Source organism: Acipenser ruthenus, chromosome 33 (genome assembly GCF_902713425.1).
Source record: "Acipenser ruthenus chromosome 33, fAciRut3.2 maternal haplotype, whole genome shotgun sequence".
Classification (NCBI taxonomy): domain Eukaryota; kingdom Metazoa; phylum Chordata; class Actinopteri; order Acipenseriformes; family Acipenseridae; genus Acipenser; species Acipenser ruthenus.
The window spans coordinates 2,930,994-2,952,988 of record NC_081221.1 but is presented as its reverse complement, the minus strand read 5'-3'; the positions used below and the strand labels follow the sequence as shown (position 1 = coordinate 2,952,988).

Sequence of the window (21,995 nt, the reverse complement as noted above, 5' to 3'; positions counted from 1 at the left end):
ATTACAAGACACAGGAAGAGTACGAGACACCGACAACCTCCATATGTCATCTCCCAAAAAAGGTGACCTTATCAGTAACTTTCCAGAAGCTTGCCTTTACATTGAGAGCTCGAATAGAAGAAAAAGAAACCCCTCAAAGCACAGCAACATATAAAAGAGAAAAACATTCTAAAAACTACACCTTATCACCTTATAACATTGTACAGTGTAAAGCAAAAGGTTGAGCCCTGTTTCTCTGGAATGTTTTCCTGATTTCTCCGCTCTCCTTCCTGCGCAGGTCTCCGATAAAGTGGATCGGGTGGTGGAGTGTCAGCTTCAGACATATAACAACAAAATGGTGACGTTTAAATTCGATCTGGACGGGGACAACCCAGAGGACATTGCGGCAGTGATGGTGAGAGTCAAATTAAGATGCTGTCTTAACTCTTTATCAGTGGCTAATAGGGACATGAAGTAAGACACCCCCGTCCTGTCCTGTCTGCTTGCATCAGTCTACGTGTCCATTTGGGCGACAAAGTCAGCTCGCCCTGTTTCCTCAGCAACGGACTGTCACAAGGCTCAGTACTATGCTCTTCAATGTCTACACGAGCGACCTGCCGCCAACAAAGTCGCACAATTTAGCATATGCGGATGACCTTGCCCTGGCAACGCAAGCAGCCACCTTCAATGACATCGAGTCCATCTTGAACAGGGACCTAAACACCACCTGAAGAAGGTAGCCACCAAGACGAAGACAAGGATCAACCTGGTCCAGAAACTGGCAAGCACAAGCTGGGGAGCATCAGCATCAGCGCTACGGACATCAGCGATGGCCCTTGTGTACTCCGTAGCCGAGTACTGTGCACCGGTATGGACCAGAAGTAGCCACACTCGACTTGTTGCTGAACGCTGCAATGCGGTGCATCACTGGAACCTTCAAGTCGACCCCAACACCATTCCATTCGCCGTGATGCCGCAACCCTCTGAGAAGTCCAGCAAATCGTGGAAAACGTGGAAAACGAATGTCTCCCCATCCACCAAGATCTTAACAATGTCCCTCACCACTGCTTGAAGTGGCTTCGATCTTCTGCGAGGCTTATGGGCAACCCTAAACCACATCTGCACAAGCCATGGCAGATGCGGGTACTTGATGCACAAATGGAAAATTAAAAACTCTCCAGTGTGCGACTGTGGTCACCCAGAACAGACCATGGAACATATAACGACTCAATGCTCAATTCACAAATACGAAGGATACACTCTGCTACTCCTGACGCAATTATAGTTGTTGCTCTACATCTACATCAGCCATACGAAGAAGTCTTTGTGCTTTGCCACTGTGGTCTTTCGGCATCATTACCAAAGATAACCTCATTACTACCCTCACAATTGGGAACGCTTTATAGACAGCCCTGGTCTGACTTGTGCCATATTAACCCCCCATGGATGGTACATTGTAGCAGGCTCAAAAGCAAGTGTGATGCAAATGGCCAATTTAAGTCAGAGTGATTTAATTAGTTTCTGCAAATGGCACTCGTTGCCCTCCAGAGTTTGACTTGAAGACACTGTCAAAGCCTTTTTTTTCAATTACAGGTGACTCACAAACCTTCATCTTCAATCTGAGCCAAGCTGCTTTCATAATAAAATCAAACTCCAATATTATAATGCTGTAGTTAACTTATAATACATTGCCATCTCTCTGTATTTTGTATTTAAAGTTTATTGCAGATTTTTAGATGCAATTTTAAAGCGCTTTTAAGTGTTCATATTACGATCACTACACAAAACACAAATGGGTAGTTCAGAATTAACGAAAGTCTAGTGTGATCGTTTCTGACCATGCATCTTTAAACATGCAGTAGGGGGTTAGAAATATTCATTACAGATTTATTACAGGGCTGTATGTAACATTCCCATGGTAACAAAGGCTCACTGTATGCACACACACACACACACCTAACAGTGATTGGAGACTCAGTTTCCACACCGGTATGTTTCAGGTGCACAATGAATTCATTCTGCCGTCAGAGCAAGAGGGATTCATTCATCGGATCCAGGACATCATTAACCGCTCCGAGGCCCTGATGAAGAAGGAGCCTCCTGAGATACTGGAGACAGAGGGAGGGGCCAGACTCCCGTACCTGAGTGGGGTCGGCACACTATCCGCTTCCCAGGTCTGTGGCCTAGGCCTCATTCACAATGGGCTCTTGTAACCCAGAGGTATTCTTACTAGTAGAGTACAGCTCTGGCCAAAAGTTTTGCATCAGCATGATTTTGCTTCATACAGTTAGATGAAACCTGCTGAATAACGTTACGTTAACATATCGAATTACATACCACTTCGTAGTTTTCCCATATACTTAACGAAAAACTGACAAAAAATGTGACATTTTGAACTGTAACATGAAATACTATACAACTATTATGGCTTCTAGTATAATAATTTAATAGTTTATTTGATTGCATGATGTTAAATACAAGATCTCAATTATATTCATATAGTTGTTTTTTTTTTATTATGTCTCAATCCTAAAATTCTAGGTGATGCAAAACTTTTGGCCAAAGCTGTAGATTCTCTTCTAGCTAACCTAGTTCTCCTCTCTTAGCAGGATCTCACATTCACATCTGACTTACTTTACAATTGTAAAATATAGATAATAATAGCACCTTGTGGCCTGGGGTTGTAATCTCAGTTAGTATGAATGGAGTTTAAACTCTAATTGAAGGCTTTCCTGTGTTGCAGCCCGACCTACGTGTGCATGAACTATCCCGCACCCTCTCATCCTCGTCTCTGCCAGGTAAGGCAGTCTGGGGGACTATTTGAATTTTTAAGTTCTTTAGTTTGCAATGCATTACACTGAACCAGCAAATGAAATGCAAGTTTGTATACTGTGCGATACTGTAATATAGACTGTATATGGTGCGGCCACCAGTATATATATATATATATATATATATATATATATATATATATATATATATATATATATATATTAACAGTGCCTATGCTAAAAAAAATGTACTTCCATTTTGAGCAACTCATGGAACAACTCAGTGTTGAATAAGTCCAGACAGTCTGGGCTTAGCTTGGTGTGAAATCTTTACCGTAAGGTCAGTTTATTATTATTATTATTATTATTATTATTATTATTATTATTATTATTATTATTATTATTATTATTATTATTGTTATTTCATATTATTTTTATTATTTCATATAATTTTTATTATTGTTTAATTTTCTTTGCTTTTCAGAGTATGAGTTGGTCAGCCCCAGTCAAGAGATGCCTTCTCCAATCAGGCACTCTGTAGACAGCCCTCTCTCTAAGCAGGACCTCTGTATCGGGGCAGACTTTACCTCACACAGCCAGCCTCTGAGGCCCCAGCCTCACCCCCCTGCTCCAGGTACAACGGCCCTTTGAAAAAGAATAAGTATTGTGTTCTTTTAACTTTTAACTGCATTTACTGGAGCCCCATAAAGGGGTCCCCAAGTGACTCCTGCAAAAAGGAAGCAGTCTAAAGGTCTTGGCAAGGCATTAACAACTCTTTATGTGTGCTAGGCCCTTATTGCTCAATACAGCACCAGTATCTCAAAGCTAAAGCTACCGTTATTCTTTTTATTAACCCTGTATCTGTATCGCACATTATATATATATATATATATATATATATATATATATATATATATATATATATATATACTGCATGTCCAATTGGAAAACTACGAGTGTTGCGATAATACTATAATATAAAATGTGTCTTTCTGTCTTTTATTATTATTATTATATAATCTTTTTATAATGTGTGTTCATTGTGATGACCGCTCCATTTGTTGTGCTATGTTTGAGTCATGTTGCATTAGCTCTGCATGACTAGTCTGGCACTTCAAACAGTACCCGGTTCTCTGAGTGACGTCGCAGCCACAGGCGCCTAGTGGAGCTCAAGCCATGCTGTATTCAAGTAGCATGACAGTCAGTGACTGCACGCTGTCGTTAGCTCATACTGCTTTAATTTTGTTTGCACCTTTAGAACATTCATATAGTCTCGCTGCATGACCTACTAGAAAACCCACTGCAGAGCTTCCAGACAACAGCCACTGCCTGCCAGCTGACTGACATTGTTTTTATGTTTATTATTATTTATTTCTTAGCAGACACCCTTATCCAGGGCGACTTACAATTGTTACAAGATATCACATTATTTTTACATACAATTACCCATTTATACAGTTGGGTTTTTACTGGAGCAATCTAGGTAAAGTACCTTGCTCAAGGTTACAGCAGCAGTGTCCCCCACCTGGGATTGAACCCATGACCCTCCGGTCAAGAGTCCAGAGCCCTAACCACTACTCCACACTGCTGCCCACTGCTGTTTATATTTAAACCCACCAAAGTTTAGATTATTATGTTAGACCCCCATAATCACAATGATCTTAAGCACATATGTTGTATTTGTTAGCTGCTATAACATAACAATTAAATATGAATCTTAACTAGCCTGTGCATACAGTAGTCAGTGGAACAATAGTATAATATACATGGCAAATATACAGTACAATAGTGACATTCTGTTCTCTTTAGCTGTGAGTGGGTTTTCATTATGAAATTACAAGTGATTAGGAACTGTTGCATTTTATCAACAAGCCCGGTATGTTCAGACAGAAGGCAGCTGTTCGACGTAGAAACAGATTTTTATGGCGCTCGTAAGGAGTTGTTTTTTTATTGCCCTTGGCTAAATAAACACAGGAACTTTTGAAAAAGTGTGATCTACTGTATGAAAAGGGAGCTTGTCACAGGGTTGGAGTTCGCTTGAGGCATACGGCTTATATAAGACCAAGCACACGTGTTTGATGTTTAGACTAAAACAAATGGTCTTGGTGCAAGTGGTCTGTCTTTTTAAGGGACAACTGAGTTTGGTATGTTAAGAGAATATGCATGTGAGCTCTGAGTCAGAACCGATTTCAATTCATGACATTTTCGGTCAATACTATCAGGAAAGCAGGCAGTTTGTTGGCAGTACTTTCTATATATATATTTTAATTACCAGTATGGTTCAATCCTAAAATTCTAGGTGATGCTAAACTTGTGGCCATAGCTGTGCATCCAATAAAATAACACAAGGTTTGTAAAATATTAAGTATATAAATATTAGGGTCGCATTTAGATCGAGTCGATGGTAATAGTGAAAAAGGGCTAAGTTTTGTAAGTAGGTGTAGCTTTTCGCATCATCCCTGCTGGAATTGAGAGAGACAATAAAACCAAGTTTTAGGTGCAATGATTGAAATTAGATTAGAGTCGTATCTTAATGCAGGTCCATTTGGAAAGTATGACGATCCCCACTCTACCAATTTACTATTTATTATTTTAGTTAAAAAAAATATTTACCTGCAGAGTGAAGTAAGCTCCCAACATTTAAAAATAGAACCCAATTCATGATGTCTCCCTGAAACAGTCTCATATTTCCTGCTCACAGTTAAATCCATTTCTTACGCAAAAATTCATTGCATCTCGGTGTCAGAAAACGTGAATGCCAGACGGCAGAATAATAGACCTGCTGGCCCTGCTCACCCATTCACATCGTATTAGCCTGAGCATAAACCATGAAGCAAGAGAATTGCCCTTCCAGCGACAGACTCATCTTTCCATATTACATAGAATATCTGACAGTGAACTGAGCAACGAACCCTGTGTTGGTCATTAATCTTATTCATTAAAGATAGCTCACTCGTTTGATATATTTAATCGTTTATGTATTCTTTCATCTAAGGGTTCAAAATATTCCTGTTGATGGCGGCACTACAGTGTTTAACTAGTGTAGTTTAGTCTGCAAATATGAAGGCAACAAACAGTGCTAGAAATGGTGGACTAGTGTTCACATTATTCCAAAACTGGTGTGTGTGTGTGTGCGTGTGTGTGTGTGTGTGTGCGTGTGTGTGTGTGTGTGTGTGTGTGTGTAATAAAACACTTGAGTTAAAAATGGTTTGTTTTTATTTGCTATTCTGTGTCAATAGTGATGATGAACATGCACACCTAAGTTTGATTAAAAAAAACTTACTAAAGGCAACAAATATGCAACAACTACATTATGTACTGTACCCCAATTTGATTACAAGGATATATTCCATGGATCTTGCTAACATACCTTCTTTGATTATTTTCAGTGTCTACAGGTGTTTACTACCAGCCGGGCATGCCTTACCACCCAGGGATGACTGCCCTGTCTGCATCTGTGCCAGTTAACACAGTGCCAGTTACGAAGACTTACCCCCCACAGGCCTACATTCAGGGAGGAAGCTTCCCCTTGTACCCCATAAGCACAGGCTCTCTACCGCACAGACAGACACCGCCTCCCCTATCCCGGCTCTCCAGCAGCAATCTCCACAACCCCTCTACATCCGCCCCTATGTCTCCAAATCAGCAGAACCTTTTACACCAGGCTTACCAAGGCGAGTTGCTGAACCAAGGACTGGAGGGCAACCTCTCACCCCAGCAGCAAGCCAGCATGTGGTCGAACACGACCACCCAGCCCCTTTTCTCCCTGGCCAATGTCCTCTCACTGGCTGTGAGCGTGGCACAGTCCTTAATACCGCCCGCCGCCCCCATCACTAGCCCTCTGCCCCTGGGAATGCCCCCAGCAGTCAGTTACTTCCACCAGATGCCAAACCACCTGTCTCCACACCACCCCTATGCCCAGCAGCAAGCTTTCCCTGCTGATTCTGTGTACAGTCCCGGGGGGCTGCCGTGTCAAACGGGGTTTCCCGATCTGTACCAGACCCCAGAGATGGTCTCTCAAAGCCCGCCATCGTCCGCAACCAAAGAAAATGGGTTTGAGCCATTATCCCAAGGTTTCCATGGGATCCCGGTGACCAGCGTGCCCCTAGATACCCCTCAGATGGCTCCTCCATCTCCGGTTATGGGGCAGTCGCACCGTCACATCCCTGGGCTTGCGTCTCCCCTTCTGCCCAGCCCCCTGCTCAACCGGATCCACACCTTCAACCCTCCTCCTCCCCTACTTCCAGACAGGACCGGGAGTCCAGCCCCCCTCTTCTTTCCCAAAACCCTAGCCTCCCCTGTGGAATCCTCTGCCTCCTCAACCACTGCCCAAGAGACAGCCTGCAACAGTGTAAGTAGTAGCATTCTCAGCATCCTTTTGCATGGAACCTTATACCGCTACTTCTGGTATCCGCACTCATCAAGTGATTTTAATGTGCTGTGAAGGCAGCAAGAAGCAATTGGGGAATATCTAGTACAGAAAAGAAACAACTTACTAAAAGGGTGTTGCGTGTCAAAACAGTACGACTGCTCCTAAACTAAACCATGTTCCTTTTTTTATCATAATAGGTGTTATCAGCCAGCCCACAGACTTTATCTCCACTAACCGAATCCTCAGACAAAACCACAACCAGATTATCTCCGATTTGCGAAGGTAAGAGATATGGAACTAGTGAATTAGCCTGTTAAGTGCTGTAATCTCATTGTTGGTGTCTTACCTCAGTCCAAATACTGTGCATACGAGTATTTCTCATTTATTCCGCTTATTATATTTTTTGTCATGTTTTCCACCCAGCTAAAAAAAGTTTATTGAATCACTTAAAATGAACAGAACCTGTACTTATGCATTGCAACTGGTTTCTGTGTCTTTGGAGAAATTAGTGCTGCCATCTTGTGGTCAGTGCTGGTAGTTTAAATAAATGCATTCCGGTCTGTTTAATGACTCTAGAACTGTCCTATAAAGTATGTGACATTTTAGCCACATTAAGGTTTTCTGTCTTTGAGGGTTTGCATACAGTAGTAACATCATGCAAGTAAAGAAACTACGAAAGACTACCGGAAGCCATAATAGTAGTCCCCTTTTCCAAATGTCACATTTTCAAATTGTTCAATTTTTGTCAGTTGTTCATTAAGTATATAGAAAACTACAAAGTGGAATGTAATTTAAAATTTGAACATAACATTAATAAGCAGGTTTCATTCGACTTTATGAAGAAAATGAGTTAATTCTATAGGGTGATGCAAAACTTTATAATCTAGCTATACAGTAGGTTGAATTTGCTTGCTGGAGATACTTAAGTAATATTCCACATGGTTAACTCTTACTTGTAATTTAAGCACTCTTAAGCACACTTCAGTAAATTGTTACTGTATTTGTATCATCCACAATTTAAAACAATGCACATTTTGTAGCAAAGCTTTGAAAAATCAGATTGGAAGTACATTACTGTGTCAGACTGTCAAATGTAGCTGTTTGTTAAATTGCATTTTTGGGGTTTTAAACCCTGACTCTCTCACACAAATTTCTAACCGTTCCCACTTTCTCGCAGTCTCAGAAGTCAAACCCCCTGTCGTCATTGGGAGGTTCCGGGTGACACCGAGCAAAGTCAGCCCCCCAGCGCCTAATCCCGGTGCTTCCGTCGCCAAGGAGAGCGACACGGAGAGCAGCACTGAGAACCAGGACGACTCCCAGGACAGTCTCGCCACCTCCTCAGGCCAGACAGCCGTCAGCTTTGCCCTGCCGGCAAACGATACGGACTCCGACAGCAGCTCCAGAACGCAGCACATCCCTGAGCAGCCCTGCTCCGATCGGGCGTCTGGAGATGGGCTGGACATCTCCCTCCAGGGCGTCTCGGCAGACAGCAGCCTCTTGAACGAGACGGAGACGAAGGCATCGGAGCAGAGCGTGGAGAGCCCTCAGAACAGCACGCCCCTCAGCGTGTGGCTGCACTACTCACGTAGCACTTCCTACGTCAGCAGTGACGACACGGAGAGTGAGGACGAGCAGATGTGTGAGGAGATACAGAGCCTCCGAGACAAGTGAGTGACATTTAAATCAGCTGCTGCAGCAAGGGCTTCATGTTGCTCTTAGGCTTAATAAGCCTGTGAATGGATGGTTTCAGGTGGTGGTCGGGTGTGAAAACAAATATCCAAGTCTTTTAAACCCCCCCCCACCAAAAAAAAGGGTTTTGTCCAACACGCAGTGAAGTATATAGAAGGTGAAAACACAGTGAAGGTTGGTGCAGCTGCTCTTAAAATAATCTCTAAATGAACAGTCCCAGCAGGTGTGACTGAGTGTCCAACATGCTGCTTCTTTCAGTGTGTAACAAAACAAATCCCATAGGGAAACATACTCCAGTGTGATTTATAGAACCTCAGCCTTTCACCTGTCACTTCTCCTAGCTCCACTTTCCAACAGAGTTGTGAGACAGCACACTCCCTTTAGTACCCAGAGCTTCGTCCCTGTAATCAGCCAACCCCCAGTACCTTGGAGGACAGGTGTTTTTAATGATGGCTGACTAGACTTGCACAGACCTGAGCACTTATGCTGCCTTCCTTCTCCAAGATGGTGGCCTATAAACGGAATGGGCATCACGGTCCCGCAGATCCTGGTGAAGGAGACCTAGCTCCTGGTTCAGTGCCTCCCTTCAGCCCATCACAATTCCTGTTTTGTTACTAATAAGACTCCCGCTCCTCCCCCCAGACACCTGACAGAAGTGCAGGTGCTGCAGTCCGTACAGAAACGGGAGATCGAGGAGCTGTATGAGAAGATGGGGAAGGCGCCCCCGCCTGGGATTGTGTGCCCCGCCGCCATGCTGTCAAGCCGTCAGAGACGCCTGTCCAAGGGGGGCGGCATCCCCCCCTCCCGCCGGAACAGCCTGCAGAGGCTGGAGATCCTGCAGCCAGCAGGTACACTGAGACCCACCCCCCTGAACACTGTACTGTACACAGCTCAGTAGAACCCCGCAAATACCCCGATAATATTTAGTTGTCTGTCTTTTTTATCAATAATATATTTGTGTTTATCAAATATTACATTTCATAAAGGGAAGGCCATGCCATGCTGCCATGCTGATGCCCTGACTGCTACGTCATGGAACAATGTATCCGTACTCAAGCCGTACTACTGACAACATCAATCCTTGGATTAACGATCCTAGATCCAGTCTCAGATTCGTAGATCCGCAACCAATCGCAATATGCACAACAGAAATAAATCTAGGATTAAATCTTGGATTAGTCAATCCTGGATTTGGTCGAATCTTGATCTCGATAAACGCAATCTAGCCGTACTTGAAACCATAAACACTGTGAAAGACCTGAAGAGCAAACCCTGGGAGTCTTGCAGCTTCCCTGGCTGATCGTCACATTTTCTTCTTCAGGTTAAAGAACGCATACATTAAATCATTGAAAATAACAAAGAATTACATTCATTTTCCAGTCTTACGGGTACCTTCTGGTCCTGATGTGTTCCTGACATTGAGGTTCTACTGTGAAACCTGTCTTTACAGTTCCCTAAACTAAACGGGTACAATGCGATACCTTCCCCACAGACAGGTTGTTGTTTTTTTCTATAGAAGTGAATGAGAGAAGCACCAGTACTAAACAGCTACAAGCGTTCAGCTCCTTCGGTCACCAGTTCATTCCCTGTAGCTGCAGATTTCTTTTCAGCAGCTGCGCCCTCATGAATGCGTTTTGATTTCCAGCAGTGACTGGGATCATGAGGAAGAACTCTTTCAGCGGGAGCAGCAGTGGGTCGCAGGAGCGCACAAACAAAGGGGTCACCTTCACAGGGGACTTCAGCAGAATGGTGAGCACCGCACTGTTAGAACAGGGACTGGTGCTTAAAACAGCATCAAACCTGGACTGAATACCACCCGTATAGAGGCACGGTCCTCTGTGCCTGTCTATACATTCTCATCATCTTAAACTACCTGTTAGTAAGAAACCCTGTGTCTATAAAGACCGCTAGTGCTGTTAACGAACAGGATCGACTACTTAGAACTTGAATTGTGGGCTGATTGAATAGCGTAGCGTAAACCCAATCCTTCTTGTTAACCTGTTTTTAGCATGCACTGCTTTTAAAATAATAAAGAGTACATGTCCGGGGTTTCCTCTGATGTGAGTTGCAGTGGGTGTTTTTAAAAGTGGGTGCTGCATATTGCAGGTGTTATTATGGGTCTCCATTTTCTCCCATTTTCTAACACGTTGTTTTCTTGTTTTCAGTAAAAACTCTCTCTTGAGCCCCTCATCCGGACTACCTCATCTGATTTGTGAACTACAGGGTATCCTAGGCACAGCCAACAGAAAGAAAGTATTAAGAAGCCTTCAGAGTTCATTGGATTTCTGTTGGGAAAGGAAGTGCTCGTGAAATCCCTAGGCATGAGTGTGGATAATCGAGGCAATGAGACTTGAATAGACATGCTTAATGCAATGACAATTCTAAAAACAGAAGCTCTACTTTTTATTTCATAGACAACTTCTGACTGCTTTAAATTAAAGTTAATAGTTCCAATATTCTTGGAGCGCCTTGTAGAGATCAAGTTATTTTGTATAAAGTACATACAGTAAAGTATTTAAATGTTACTAGCTAAAACCGCTCTGCTTGCAATGCCAGAATCATAACGGCAGACCTTCATATTAGCTGCTGTACCTAACACAGGGGACTGGCTATACTGAAAATGGTTGTGGGTGCTATTAAGGGGTGGCGCCACTGCCATTATGAGTGTGTACGATGAGGCAAGGCTGCCTCCGCTACAAGATTCCACTACTTCATTGCATTAGTGCATTGCCATGTCAGATCTTACAGCGTAACTTTGCACTTTTAGACATTCAGTCTGAGTATGAAGCTAGAGCAGTTTGGCTGCATTTAACCATTGGACTGAATATATATATATATATATATATATATATATATATATATATATATATGTAAAATCTGTATTTTGTGGTGCATGTTCCTATTTTCTGGATTAATATAAATATATAGGAAAATGACAAGAAACAGGATACAAGTCTAAATGTGTTGCGGGTTTAAAATGTGGGACGCTGTTACCGTACCTGATAACCACAGCCATTAAACTATATACATATATATATATATTATGTAAATGATAAACAACATTGTATTTTACTGTATATATCCTTCTGTGTTGTCTCGAAAGTTTTTGAATTGTGGAGTCATTGTAACTTGTATTTTTTACAATTATTATTTGTTTATTTAGCAGACGCCTTTATCCAAGGCGACTTACAGAGACTAGGGTGTGTGAACTATGTATCAGCTGCAGAGTCACTTACAACTACGTCTCACCCGAAAGACGGAGCACAAGGAGGTTAAGTGACTTGCTCAGGGTCACACAATGAGTCAGTGGCTGAGGTGGGATTTGAACCGGGGACCTCCTGGTTACAAGCCCTTTTCTTTAACCACTGGACCACACAGCCTCCTTGGGGTGGTCTAACATGTTCATTAGCCTCCTGTAGGACAATAGTCACATTGCACATTATTGAATTAATATCTTGGTATCGCTAATTTGATAATCCTCCCATCTTCAGATACACTCAAACGACTTTACGGTCCCACAGATGAGTTTAGTCGTCTGGTCCAATACTCTTTGGTAAGTAGTTGTTTGTGTAAGTATTGGGACGTCCTATATATAAATGAGAAAGAACAGAAAATGTGAAATGTAGCTCCTTTTAAATAAGCTTAGCATGCTTAAAAATATTACTGCTGCTTTATGAATACAGCCTTGGGTTTTAATCCTACACAAACAAAACAGCATTTTAGAGTTTAATGGATACGACTGAAAATAATGTTATTGCAATACTGATTTTTTTTTTTTTTTAACATAAACTGCCAAATAGTCAACTATATTGTGAGTAATGATGAAATATGTATTTTAGAACTGTCCATTAGTCGCCCCCCCACTTTGCTAGACTATGGGGTAACATACATGTTCCCTGCAGTGTGTACACTTGTTAGAAGTGTATTATTTCATAACTAGTAGTAATATAAACTTAAAACGCAAGTCCCTTTTACAATATAAATGATTAAGTATGCCTAAGAACTCATCTGAAGTTTTTGCACATTGTCATTTTTGATTGAAGCTCCGAATCCATACAGTTGCCTTACAGAATGCACATTAGAAAATGTAGCAGACCCTGGAAAAGGAATATGAGATGGTATTGTTTTGAATAAAACAGGCTATTTAGGTATAGAACATATTTTATTAAATGAATCGAAAATACTATTTTATGAATGTATTATTGAGCTGGATAGTGTTACTCTTGTTACTAGAAGTAAAAGAAAAAAATTGCTGTTTTACTGCCATGCTAATGCGTGCCTTTTCTTTCTAAACTTCTGCTTTTTTTACACTGCAGTTACAAAAAAATAAATCTATATAATGTGATATTCTCTTAAAAACAATGTTTGTAAATATGGATAATAAAATCCAATACAAATCTGTTGGTCTTTTTTTTTTTTAGACAAGACTTCTGTTTTAATATGGCAAACTTTTCCAGCAAAAAGACAGAGCATAAGACCTAGAATGATCAAACTGCAATGTCACTATTTCCTTGTAAAAGATTGCTGGAATGCAGGAATGGTAATAAGACTCCTATTGCATAGCAGTTTCACCCATTCCAGGGTTTAATACAAGCTTGATTTAGCCAGTGTGTTTAGGTAACAAGCTGTAGTGTGCCTTATAAAACTGCTATGCAATGGGAGTCATATTAACATCCCTGGAATGTTTTTATATATATAATAAAAGATGTTGGAGAGACTGGAACAACTTTATATAAAAGAATTCAGAACCACCTTTCACTAATTCTCAACTCAACAGAAAAGAATGGACTAATTAACTTCAATAAATATATAACATTTAAATAAATAAATAAATAAACAAAATTCATTCAAAGGTTGTGCATACTGATGCACTAGGGAGGCCAAATCAAGTCTGATCCTCAAAGCCAGCATTGCATGATAATATAAATTTAAGTTTATATAAAGTAATGTTAATTAGAATTAATACAGATTCAAAGATAGAAGTAAAAATGATGTCACAATATATAGAACACCATGACATCATGTAAGAATAAATCATGGATTTGAATATGAATAACAAGCAGTTTTCATGCCGTCAAAATCCTATAAATACCTCCAATGTTTTGATTCAAACACAGGCTCCCTTGAGAAAGATATGTACAACATTATATATATATATATATATATATATATATACACACACACACACTTTAAACTCTATTACAGCATGTCCCACAATCATGTTCAGTTATACCATAAAATGTAAAAAACTAAAATTGTTAATATGATGAAAACTGTTAACACCCCTGTCAGCCATAGAGGGCGCTAGAGCTTCTAACTCCCAGGAATAGCAGCACTTTCCCCTATTGTATCCTGCTTTTGTAATCAAAGAATGACAAATTGTGTAAGACCATTTATTGTGTTTTGTAAAACCAAAGTCCTAAGTAAAGACAGAACACACTTTCCTTCAACAAAGGAAGTTATACAATCAATTTACAGATAGAGGAAAAAGATTCTAGTAAAGCACAAACGCTTTAGATGAGAAAATAATACATCACATGATCAGGATTCAAAGCATAACTTTGGAATACAATAAAAAAATCATAACGCAGATTACGCACATCACTAAATATGACTTTATATATGTTCTTAAATATCAAAATAAAATTACATGTGCATTCCAAAAGCCGCAATACTGCGCGCCACCTTTAATGCTGTAGTTGGCCAACGCATTACGAGACTGCATTATAAAGATGGGACACAACAAGGCAGGGGGATTGCATTTTAAACCGACATTGGATGTTTGCAGTCCAAATGAGGAAATACGCATTTCACAAAACCTGGCCCACTGCAAAAGGGGTATTCACAATTCCCAGCGGCAGCAGCATCTCCAAAATAAAAAACAACTCGGTCCGGCTGACTCGCTTTGCAGTGCAGAGAAACGCACGTCTGATCAGGTTTAGTTGGCCGATGTCTTTGGCGCTCTCATTCTCGCTACCTTCGCTTCCTCCTCCAACTCATCCAAAAACTTCTCCTGGGACACAGAGTAGAACGTGTATCCGTCTGGTCACCCCAGTCAAGGAAAACAAAATGCCATACCCCCCCCCAACAGTGGACAGATTAAAATAGGCTCACTATATTGCTGATATTAATATTATAAAGTTAGTGCAAATTTAAAAGTATTTTTGTTTTTTAAACTATAAAAAACGACAGCTGCAGGCAGGAATGCAGTATTACATTTTTCAGAATTGAATTGTTTATTTTATTTTATTTTTGGGGAGGGGAGGGGTGGTGTAGTTTATCGAGGTAATAGCTGTGCCTGGGTTGTGTCTTCATTCCGCCAATGTTTTTTATTTTATTCGGTTACTTTGACCTTGTAGGAATTTCACAACTGCGCGTAAGACAATTGCTTCCTTGGCTTTTGAAACAGCTAAAAAAAAAAGAAACATGTTTTACGGTACTAAAACGCACAAGAGTACTGCGTCACTGCTTTGACCAAATATATACATAACTGTAAAAGTAAGTAAATACTGTGTGAAACAAGGAATAACCATCATTTTGATGATTACGAACAAGGATACAGATCCCCAACACCAAGCCCCCGATAACGAGTCCGGTGAAGATATTCCGGCCCCGCAGTTTCTGGGCGTTCTTCTTCCACTGCTCGAGCTCCACTCTCCGGATAAACGCGCTCTGCTCCGGGGTCAGCGGCCCCTTTTTCGGGTCGATCCGCTTAGCGAAAGAGGCCTGCGAGTCTCCTTGAGGTGTCTTTTCCGACATCTTTAACCGACACACACAGTGCAGTGAGCAACCTGTCAACTCTGAACCGCCGCTAAACCCGTAGAGGAGGAGCTAGAGAGAGTCGGGTTTATTTTCTTTCCAATGTGTTTGATGACTGCCACCAAGTGGAAAGGAGTTTTTTTGTTTTGTTTTACTTTTTTAACTACAGTATTATTCGTGAACGCTTTTTACGATTAAAAAGTAGTATAGTCTCAGTTACTGTATTTGTATTTTCCAGTACAGGTATATAACACAACAGTACCGATACTGTAACACTGGTACCTATACCACATCTTATTAAGGAACATTTTTGTTTTTTACTGAGCTTGATTTACAGTATATATATGTTTCCAGTTCTCTTCTGCTTGTCAGTTTAGTGCCTAGCCTGCCTAGCCATGTTTAACACAAGCGTTTCGTTGTTTTGAACACTCAGTTTTAAAAAAAAAACCAAAAAACATATGAGAAGACAACAGAATTTGAAATATATTTTTATGCATACACTTTATTTTATTATTATTATTTATTTCTTAGCAGACGCCCTTATCCAGGGCGACTTACAATCGCAAGCAAATACAAATACATTCAAGTGTTACAATATAAGTCATACAATAAGAACAAGAAATACAATAATTCTCAAGTGTGACTTTATTAAAAGCTTGACAGCAAGGCTTTTGTATGTTGAATAGATCCCTCAGATTTATATGCATGGGAATAACACTGACTTTGTAATGTGATTGCAACACATTTCAGGTTTCACAAATTTCGTCATATACTTTTAAATGTGCCCAAGCGTGAAGTTGTTTACAGAGTGATGACGTAAGCGCAGCACGTGGGTGTAGCCTCTGGAAAGCCCCATTGCAGCGCTGAACAACAACAAGCGCGGAGGCATTTAACTCGCTGTAGGGAACAATACCTAAGTGCAAAGCGGTTGCAGCTATACCAAGGGAAATGATGTTTCAAGTTGTCCAACCTCCGTGCTCTGCATTGTTTGTATGGGAGGATGCACCAAAAGCCAACAATAGCAAGCAAGAAGATGAAACTGCAGACCTTGCAAACTCGGACTTGTCGATTAAAAGATACGCTCTGCAAAATATCACAGTCCCTGATCAGAAACTTCTCTAAAGCAAAGGTTTTCGAAACGATACGACAAAAGGCGACGAAGATAAAATGAAAGTGTTGATTTAAGGAACATATTACATAAAACAGTGGAACGAAAACGACAGCCCTGGCTGTCTTATTGTAACACCATGCAACGGATCGTGCCAGTTAAAGTTGTTTCATGTAGACCTATTAGATAAGATTGATTTGATTTTAATAGCTGGGTTTGCCCATTTAGAAGCAGCTATCCGACCATAGATCGAATCCCAGGGAAGTAGGAGAGTATAATCGGATTTTTGAAATGCATCAGAAGCGTCTCATTTTAAAAAATAGTAAAGATGATGTCGCTCTTAGAAATGCACAACAACACACACACACACACACAGAAACAACAACCGGACCACTGCAAAAATTTTGTTTGTTGAAAACACTTTTGTCATGTCGTTTTGGCTGCCAAAACATAACTGCTGGGAGCAATTACACTCACTTGAAGGAAATACTTTACTGTCTGTGTAAAGTAATTATCATTTTTTCATTTTCCCGAGGTGTTTATCCTATGCATAATATTTATAGTTGTTTAGTATTCAGTACTGTTCTATGTCAAATGTATCGCTATAAGCAGTGATATTTGTTATATATATAATGAATTGTGTGAACTTGTTACTTTCTACATAGCTCTCAAACGATCCAGATTATCCTTGGTTCTTTGTGCTTCTACAATTATCTATTTTTTCCTATTGAACCTCTTTGACACAATTTGTGTACTAAACTGTTTAAATGTGTATTCAAAGTACGCAAAAGCTTTACTCTCGTTCTCAGAGCTGTCGGAGTTAGTATGAATAATTTGTATACTGGTAGCATTACGAACTTCTGGCCATAATTATTTTGTAAATGCATAGCAATGTACAGTAAAACATGGCAAGAGATAAGGTTACTTTTCTGAAAGAGGGCTGAACTGTCAAATAGAGCCTACTCATGTGATTAACCATGTGCATACATTACCAAATAAAGCACTGGAACGTGTAATGTGATCAGCCTTTTTTTCTCAATTGTTAATCATCTGGAAGTACAGCAAGGCATTATAAAAACAAACATGCATTCATGCATAATACCGTGTTACTGTGAAATCGCTGCTGATAAATTGAGGAAGTATTCTTTTCTTTCCCAATCTGGTACTGCATTCATAGTTTCAAACACGTGCTGCATAACCCACCATATAAAGCTGACAGCCCTGCCCAAATTAAAATCAGTGATTTAAGAGGCATATAAAGTTGCAGGCCCCACATAAATACGCCTGCTGCCAAGGGTCTTCTGATGAGGCAGAGAAGATGCTTTTAGAATCTGCTCTGTTTCTAATTACAGTTGTACACCGCCCTCAAACTACCCACACGCAAACAGTACAGCATCACATTCTCATTTTATTAAAGGTCATTTGTAAATAAAAAGCCTTTCTATATGTAATTCACCTTACCAACAAAAATAATACACATCGATTTTGCTGCCTAAACAAATGTATTTGATTTTACAGTTTATTACCTTTCTTTTTACAAAATACCCCATTTTCCTTTGACATTTGAACAAAAATAATTTGCTGACTACTGTATTTCAATGTTCACAAATAATATCAAATAAACAACAGCTTTACAATAATTAAACAATAACCAGAAAAAATAAGTCAGTTGCTCCTTTCTCTTTTACTTGTGAATCATGTCCTATTAAATCAATCCAAAAACATTTATATGTGATACCTTAATCGGTGTGACAGGTGGCAAGAGCAATCATTTAATTGTAACTAGCTCGAAATTAGCTAACAAGTCGTCGTGTTTTAGGCTGCTTTCTCTGCGCTGTCCTCTCCTTTCTTCTGGCTGTTAGAAACCGGCACGTTTAGTGATGTTCTAAACCTGATGGGAACAGTTCTTTCAGCTGCTTCAGGTTGCTTCAGTGGAGGTGCTTTGATCTTTAGCAGGCCATCAGTGGTGAGAGAGCAGGTGAGCTCTGGAAGGTTAGTGTGTCGGGGCAGGTCAATTTCCTTTGTGAACTCCTTGGATGTTTTCTGTCCCTGCTTTACTCCTGTGATAACCAGCTTCCTCCCCACCAGTTTCACTGTCAGGTCTTCGAGGGAGAAATCCCGGACGTCCAAGGCCAATTCAAACTTGTCCTTTGGGTCAAGTTCCCTGACCTTTATGACGCTGACCGTTGAAGGTTCTGCCACTCGACTCAGAACTGGACCATGCATGATGGTCTCCATAAAATCGTCGGAGAAGTCTTCGTGAAACTGACTCACAAAGTCTTGGACCTTGTCCATCGAATTAGTTCGTCGTCTCATAAAGTCTTTCTCAAATTCATCAAATTTCATTTCGTGGCGGCTGAGAGGCCAAAGTATACGTATTCTAGGCTGGTCCAGAAAACGCTGGCTGCTGCCAGTGCTGAAGTGTGTCTCGGAGGCCAAAGACTGCATCATCCTTTCCTGCTGTTTCTCAAATACCTCTTCTAGTCTTGCCTCTGTGGAGATCCAAGGCTTATTAGTACTCCGACTGAGTTTGTAGGCTTTTATATGCTTTCTCAAGGAGCTGCAAGCACTTCTGGAATTTTCTTCTGAGACTGTGTTTCCTAATATATGCAGTGTGTAGTGAAGAAAGGCTTGCCCCCTTAAATTCAGTCATATGCCAAAAAGAACAGGCTGTATCCAAGTGTGCCAGGTCACAAATGCTTTTGCTATTTACTAACACTCTTATTATGTCAGTGATGGGTTGTGGTATCATGTTTAATGGCTGGGAACAGTAGCTGGCCGTTTTCAATCATAGCAGATGAGTGAGTCGGATAGCAATCTTTAGTGGACTGCCTGAGCAAGTGCTGGATGGAGTCATTTGAAATAATTAACAAATTAAAAAAAAAAAAAAAACATTTTTATATTTTTATCAATTTTATTTTAAAACAAAATAAGTGTTTTAGTTCATCATTGAATGTTATGATAAAAAAAAATACAGCATACTGTAATTTTACAATTACAGTATATGATTACTTCATATTCTAAGAACTTTATATTCAAATAAAAACACTTTTTAGCACTCATTTCTATCGTGGTGGAACCAAACCCTGCCCCTATTGTACTCTATATTAATCCTGTTGTCTAAGCCACTTATTGACATTACTAAATACAATAAAATACAATGGAAAGAGTTCCATGGTGGTGATAAGAAGATCTGTCACCGTTTAGATGATTAAAATAGATCCTAACCCATTTGTATGGGTTTCGTAGCATTTATTAATGTGAACGGATTGCAGCAGTTTACACTACAAGAGCTTTTTATTGGCCACTTAGATGTCTCTGTTCTTTTTAATAGCAAAATAACTACTTTATCTATTTACCAGTGATTTATTTTATTAATTTTTTTAAAGCAGTTGATTAATAATTACATGCTTATAATCTAACAACAATATAAATAAAGGGCTAGACTCTCAAAACTGTTTGCTCCAAATCCAGTCATTAGCGCCATTTGTTTCTCAATTTGTAATCCACTGGAAGCTGTTAGTGTTAGATTCATTTCTAAATTTAGCAAATTTTCTGAATTTTTGGCTGCCAGTTAGTACTGATGTAAAGGTCTGAATCATATTCTGTTTATAAGGGTTGATACCCCTACTCCCCAGAAGATGGCCAGTGACTCAGAGGTATAAAACTGTTTTGGAGCAAACCATCTCTTATTAGGGGGGGAACGCCACTGGTATGTTATAAGTTGGTGCATGTTTAATTGACCACTCCATGATGCCATTTTGTAGAGCCAGCCCTACTCTCTGCTGGGGTGTAGCAGCAATTTAGCAGGGTGGAAGACCAGATTATCTCACTTTGTATAGCTGAGCTGACCTGACCTGGGTTTGGAAAGGAAATGGCTTGGAGGAAGTTAGCATTTATTCCTCTTGAGGCATGAGGCAGTGTAACTTACTTTTAAAAAAAATGTTATTTAAAATGAGGACTCAATCAAAAATGATGCATTTACAGAATGTGTTACATGTTTGGTATGATTACCATAAAAAATGTACCTAGAGCCACATTATTATTAATATCTTAGCAGACACCCTTATCCAGGGCAACTTACAATTGTTAGAAGATATCACATTATTTTTACATACAATTACCCATTTATACAGTTGGGTTTTTACTGGAGCAATCTAGGTAAAGTACCTTGCTCAAGGGTACAACAGCAGTGTCCCCCCACTGGGGATTGAACCCACAATCCTCTGGTCAAGAGTCCAGAGCCCAGAGCCCTAACCACTACTCCACACTGCTGCCCTATAATACTGCTGCCCACATACATAAAGACACATAACATAGAGCACAATACATACTGTAAAAAAAATAATAATAATACAGAAAATAAATAATACCACCTACTTGAACCACTCAAACCCTATAACTACTTACTAAGTATAAAGGGTGGTGTAATACAAGACAGTAAAAATGATAAGCTGCAGTGTTCACTATGAAGCACAACCTCATGAGACATTGTTGTGAGAAAATAAGAAAGTTAATCCCTGCTGCATATATTTTCAAACAACTGTCATACTACTTTGGAACTGGAAGGTGAACTGTTGTACTGAAGTTATGCAGTGGATTATATAAACAGAATGTGTGGGGCTAAGCACTGGTTGGAGGGCTCTTTGTTTTTTTCTTGTCAGAAAACAGATCCTGGGCTATTTCCAAGCCCCACGGCAACATGTCGAGTAAGTAATTATTTCTCCTGTTCAATTTTTGCAAACGAAAACAGAACGCCAGCATTTAAGAAGTAAGCAGCAGATCAGAAGAGGTTTTTCCCTATAGTTCAGTGTCGGTTTGATCTGCATTAGCTCATTTGCTTGTTTTGTTCCCCTGCCTGTGGGCTGGATTCTGAATGAGGGAATGAACAGATAAAGAGCGCCACAGTCTGATTCACTTCCCAAGTTTTTTGTAGGCGTGGTGCTCCACAATTTGCCTGATCAGCACAATAGCTCTACTTTTCCTGTAAAGGCCAAACAAATTATGAGCTGTGCAGTAGATCCTCAGATTGCCTATTTATTTCTTTTTATTGATTTCAATATATATATATATATATATATATATATATATATATATATATATATATATATATATAGATAAACAAACTCTTGCTGGTAAAGTCTTTTAACGTCAGCCACAAGTTGGAGCGAGAGGCCCTCAATGCAACTTTTCCATTTGACGTAAAACTATTAGAGTAAATAGATTTAAATGCCATTGCTTTGTGGTTCTGGGATGCTCCAGTATTATAATATTTCTTTACCTGGCTGTGAACTTGCTTGAAGAATACAAATTACCG

General features: G+C 40.1%; 3 protein-coding genes across 6 annotated transcripts in view; 1 reads left to right on the top strand and 2 right to left on the bottom strand.

The window, feature by feature from the left end:
• wnk4b (WNK lysine deficient protein kinase 4b) overlaps positions 1 to 13,211 on the top strand; it is a 64,449-nt gene extending 51,238 nt beyond the window's left edge. For 3 of the 4 annotated variants that reach the window (XM_034055746.3, XM_034055745.3, XM_034055748.3), the window contains 10 exons: positions 278 to 394; positions 1,980 to 2,153; positions 2,723 to 2,777; positions 3,235 to 3,384; positions 6,140 to 7,101; positions 7,320 to 7,404; positions 8,300 to 8,789; positions 9,454 to 9,659; positions 10,457 to 10,560; positions 10,977 to 13,211. In XM_034055746.3, the coding sequence (XP_033911637.3) occupies positions 278 to 394; positions 1,980 to 2,153; positions 2,723 to 2,777; positions 3,235 to 3,384; positions 6,140 to 7,101; positions 7,320 to 7,404; positions 8,300 to 8,789; positions 9,454 to 9,659; positions 10,457 to 10,560; positions 10,977 to 10,979 (2,346 nt within the window). In that variant the 3' untranslated portion in view covers positions 10,980 to 13,211. The remainder of the gene's footprint in view (positions 1 to 277; positions 395 to 1,979; positions 2,154 to 2,722; positions 2,778 to 3,234; positions 3,385 to 6,139; positions 7,102 to 7,319; positions 7,405 to 8,299; positions 8,790 to 9,453; positions 9,660 to 10,456; positions 10,561 to 10,976) is intronic. The other variant, XM_059006595.1, reaches the window with a different exon arrangement.
• A 979-nt stretch (positions 13,212 to 14,190) lies between these two features.
• Positions 14,191 to 15,647, bottom strand: LOC117433508 (cytochrome c oxidase assembly factor 3 homolog, mitochondrial-like). Its single transcript, XM_034055823.3, has 2 exons — positions 15,372 to 15,647; positions 14,191 to 14,853 (listed from the first exon to the last, which is right to left on the bottom strand). Exons 1-2 carry the CDS (start codon positions 15,568 to 15,570, stop codon positions 14,750 to 14,752), a joined length of 303 nt encoding a protein of 100 aa, XP_033911714.1. The 5' UTR covers positions 15,571 to 15,647; the 3' UTR covers positions 14,191 to 14,749.
• A 2,423-nt stretch (positions 15,648 to 18,070) lies between these two features.
• Positions 18,071 to 19,258, bottom strand: LOC117433365 (heat shock protein 30C-like). The gene has a single exon (XM_034055546.2). It carries the CDS (start codon positions 19,127 to 19,129, stop codon positions 18,494 to 18,496), a length of 636 nt encoding a protein of 211 aa, XP_033911437.1. The 5' UTR covers positions 19,130 to 19,258; the 3' UTR covers positions 18,071 to 18,493.
• Positions 19,259 to 21,995: the final 2,737 nt, after the last annotated feature.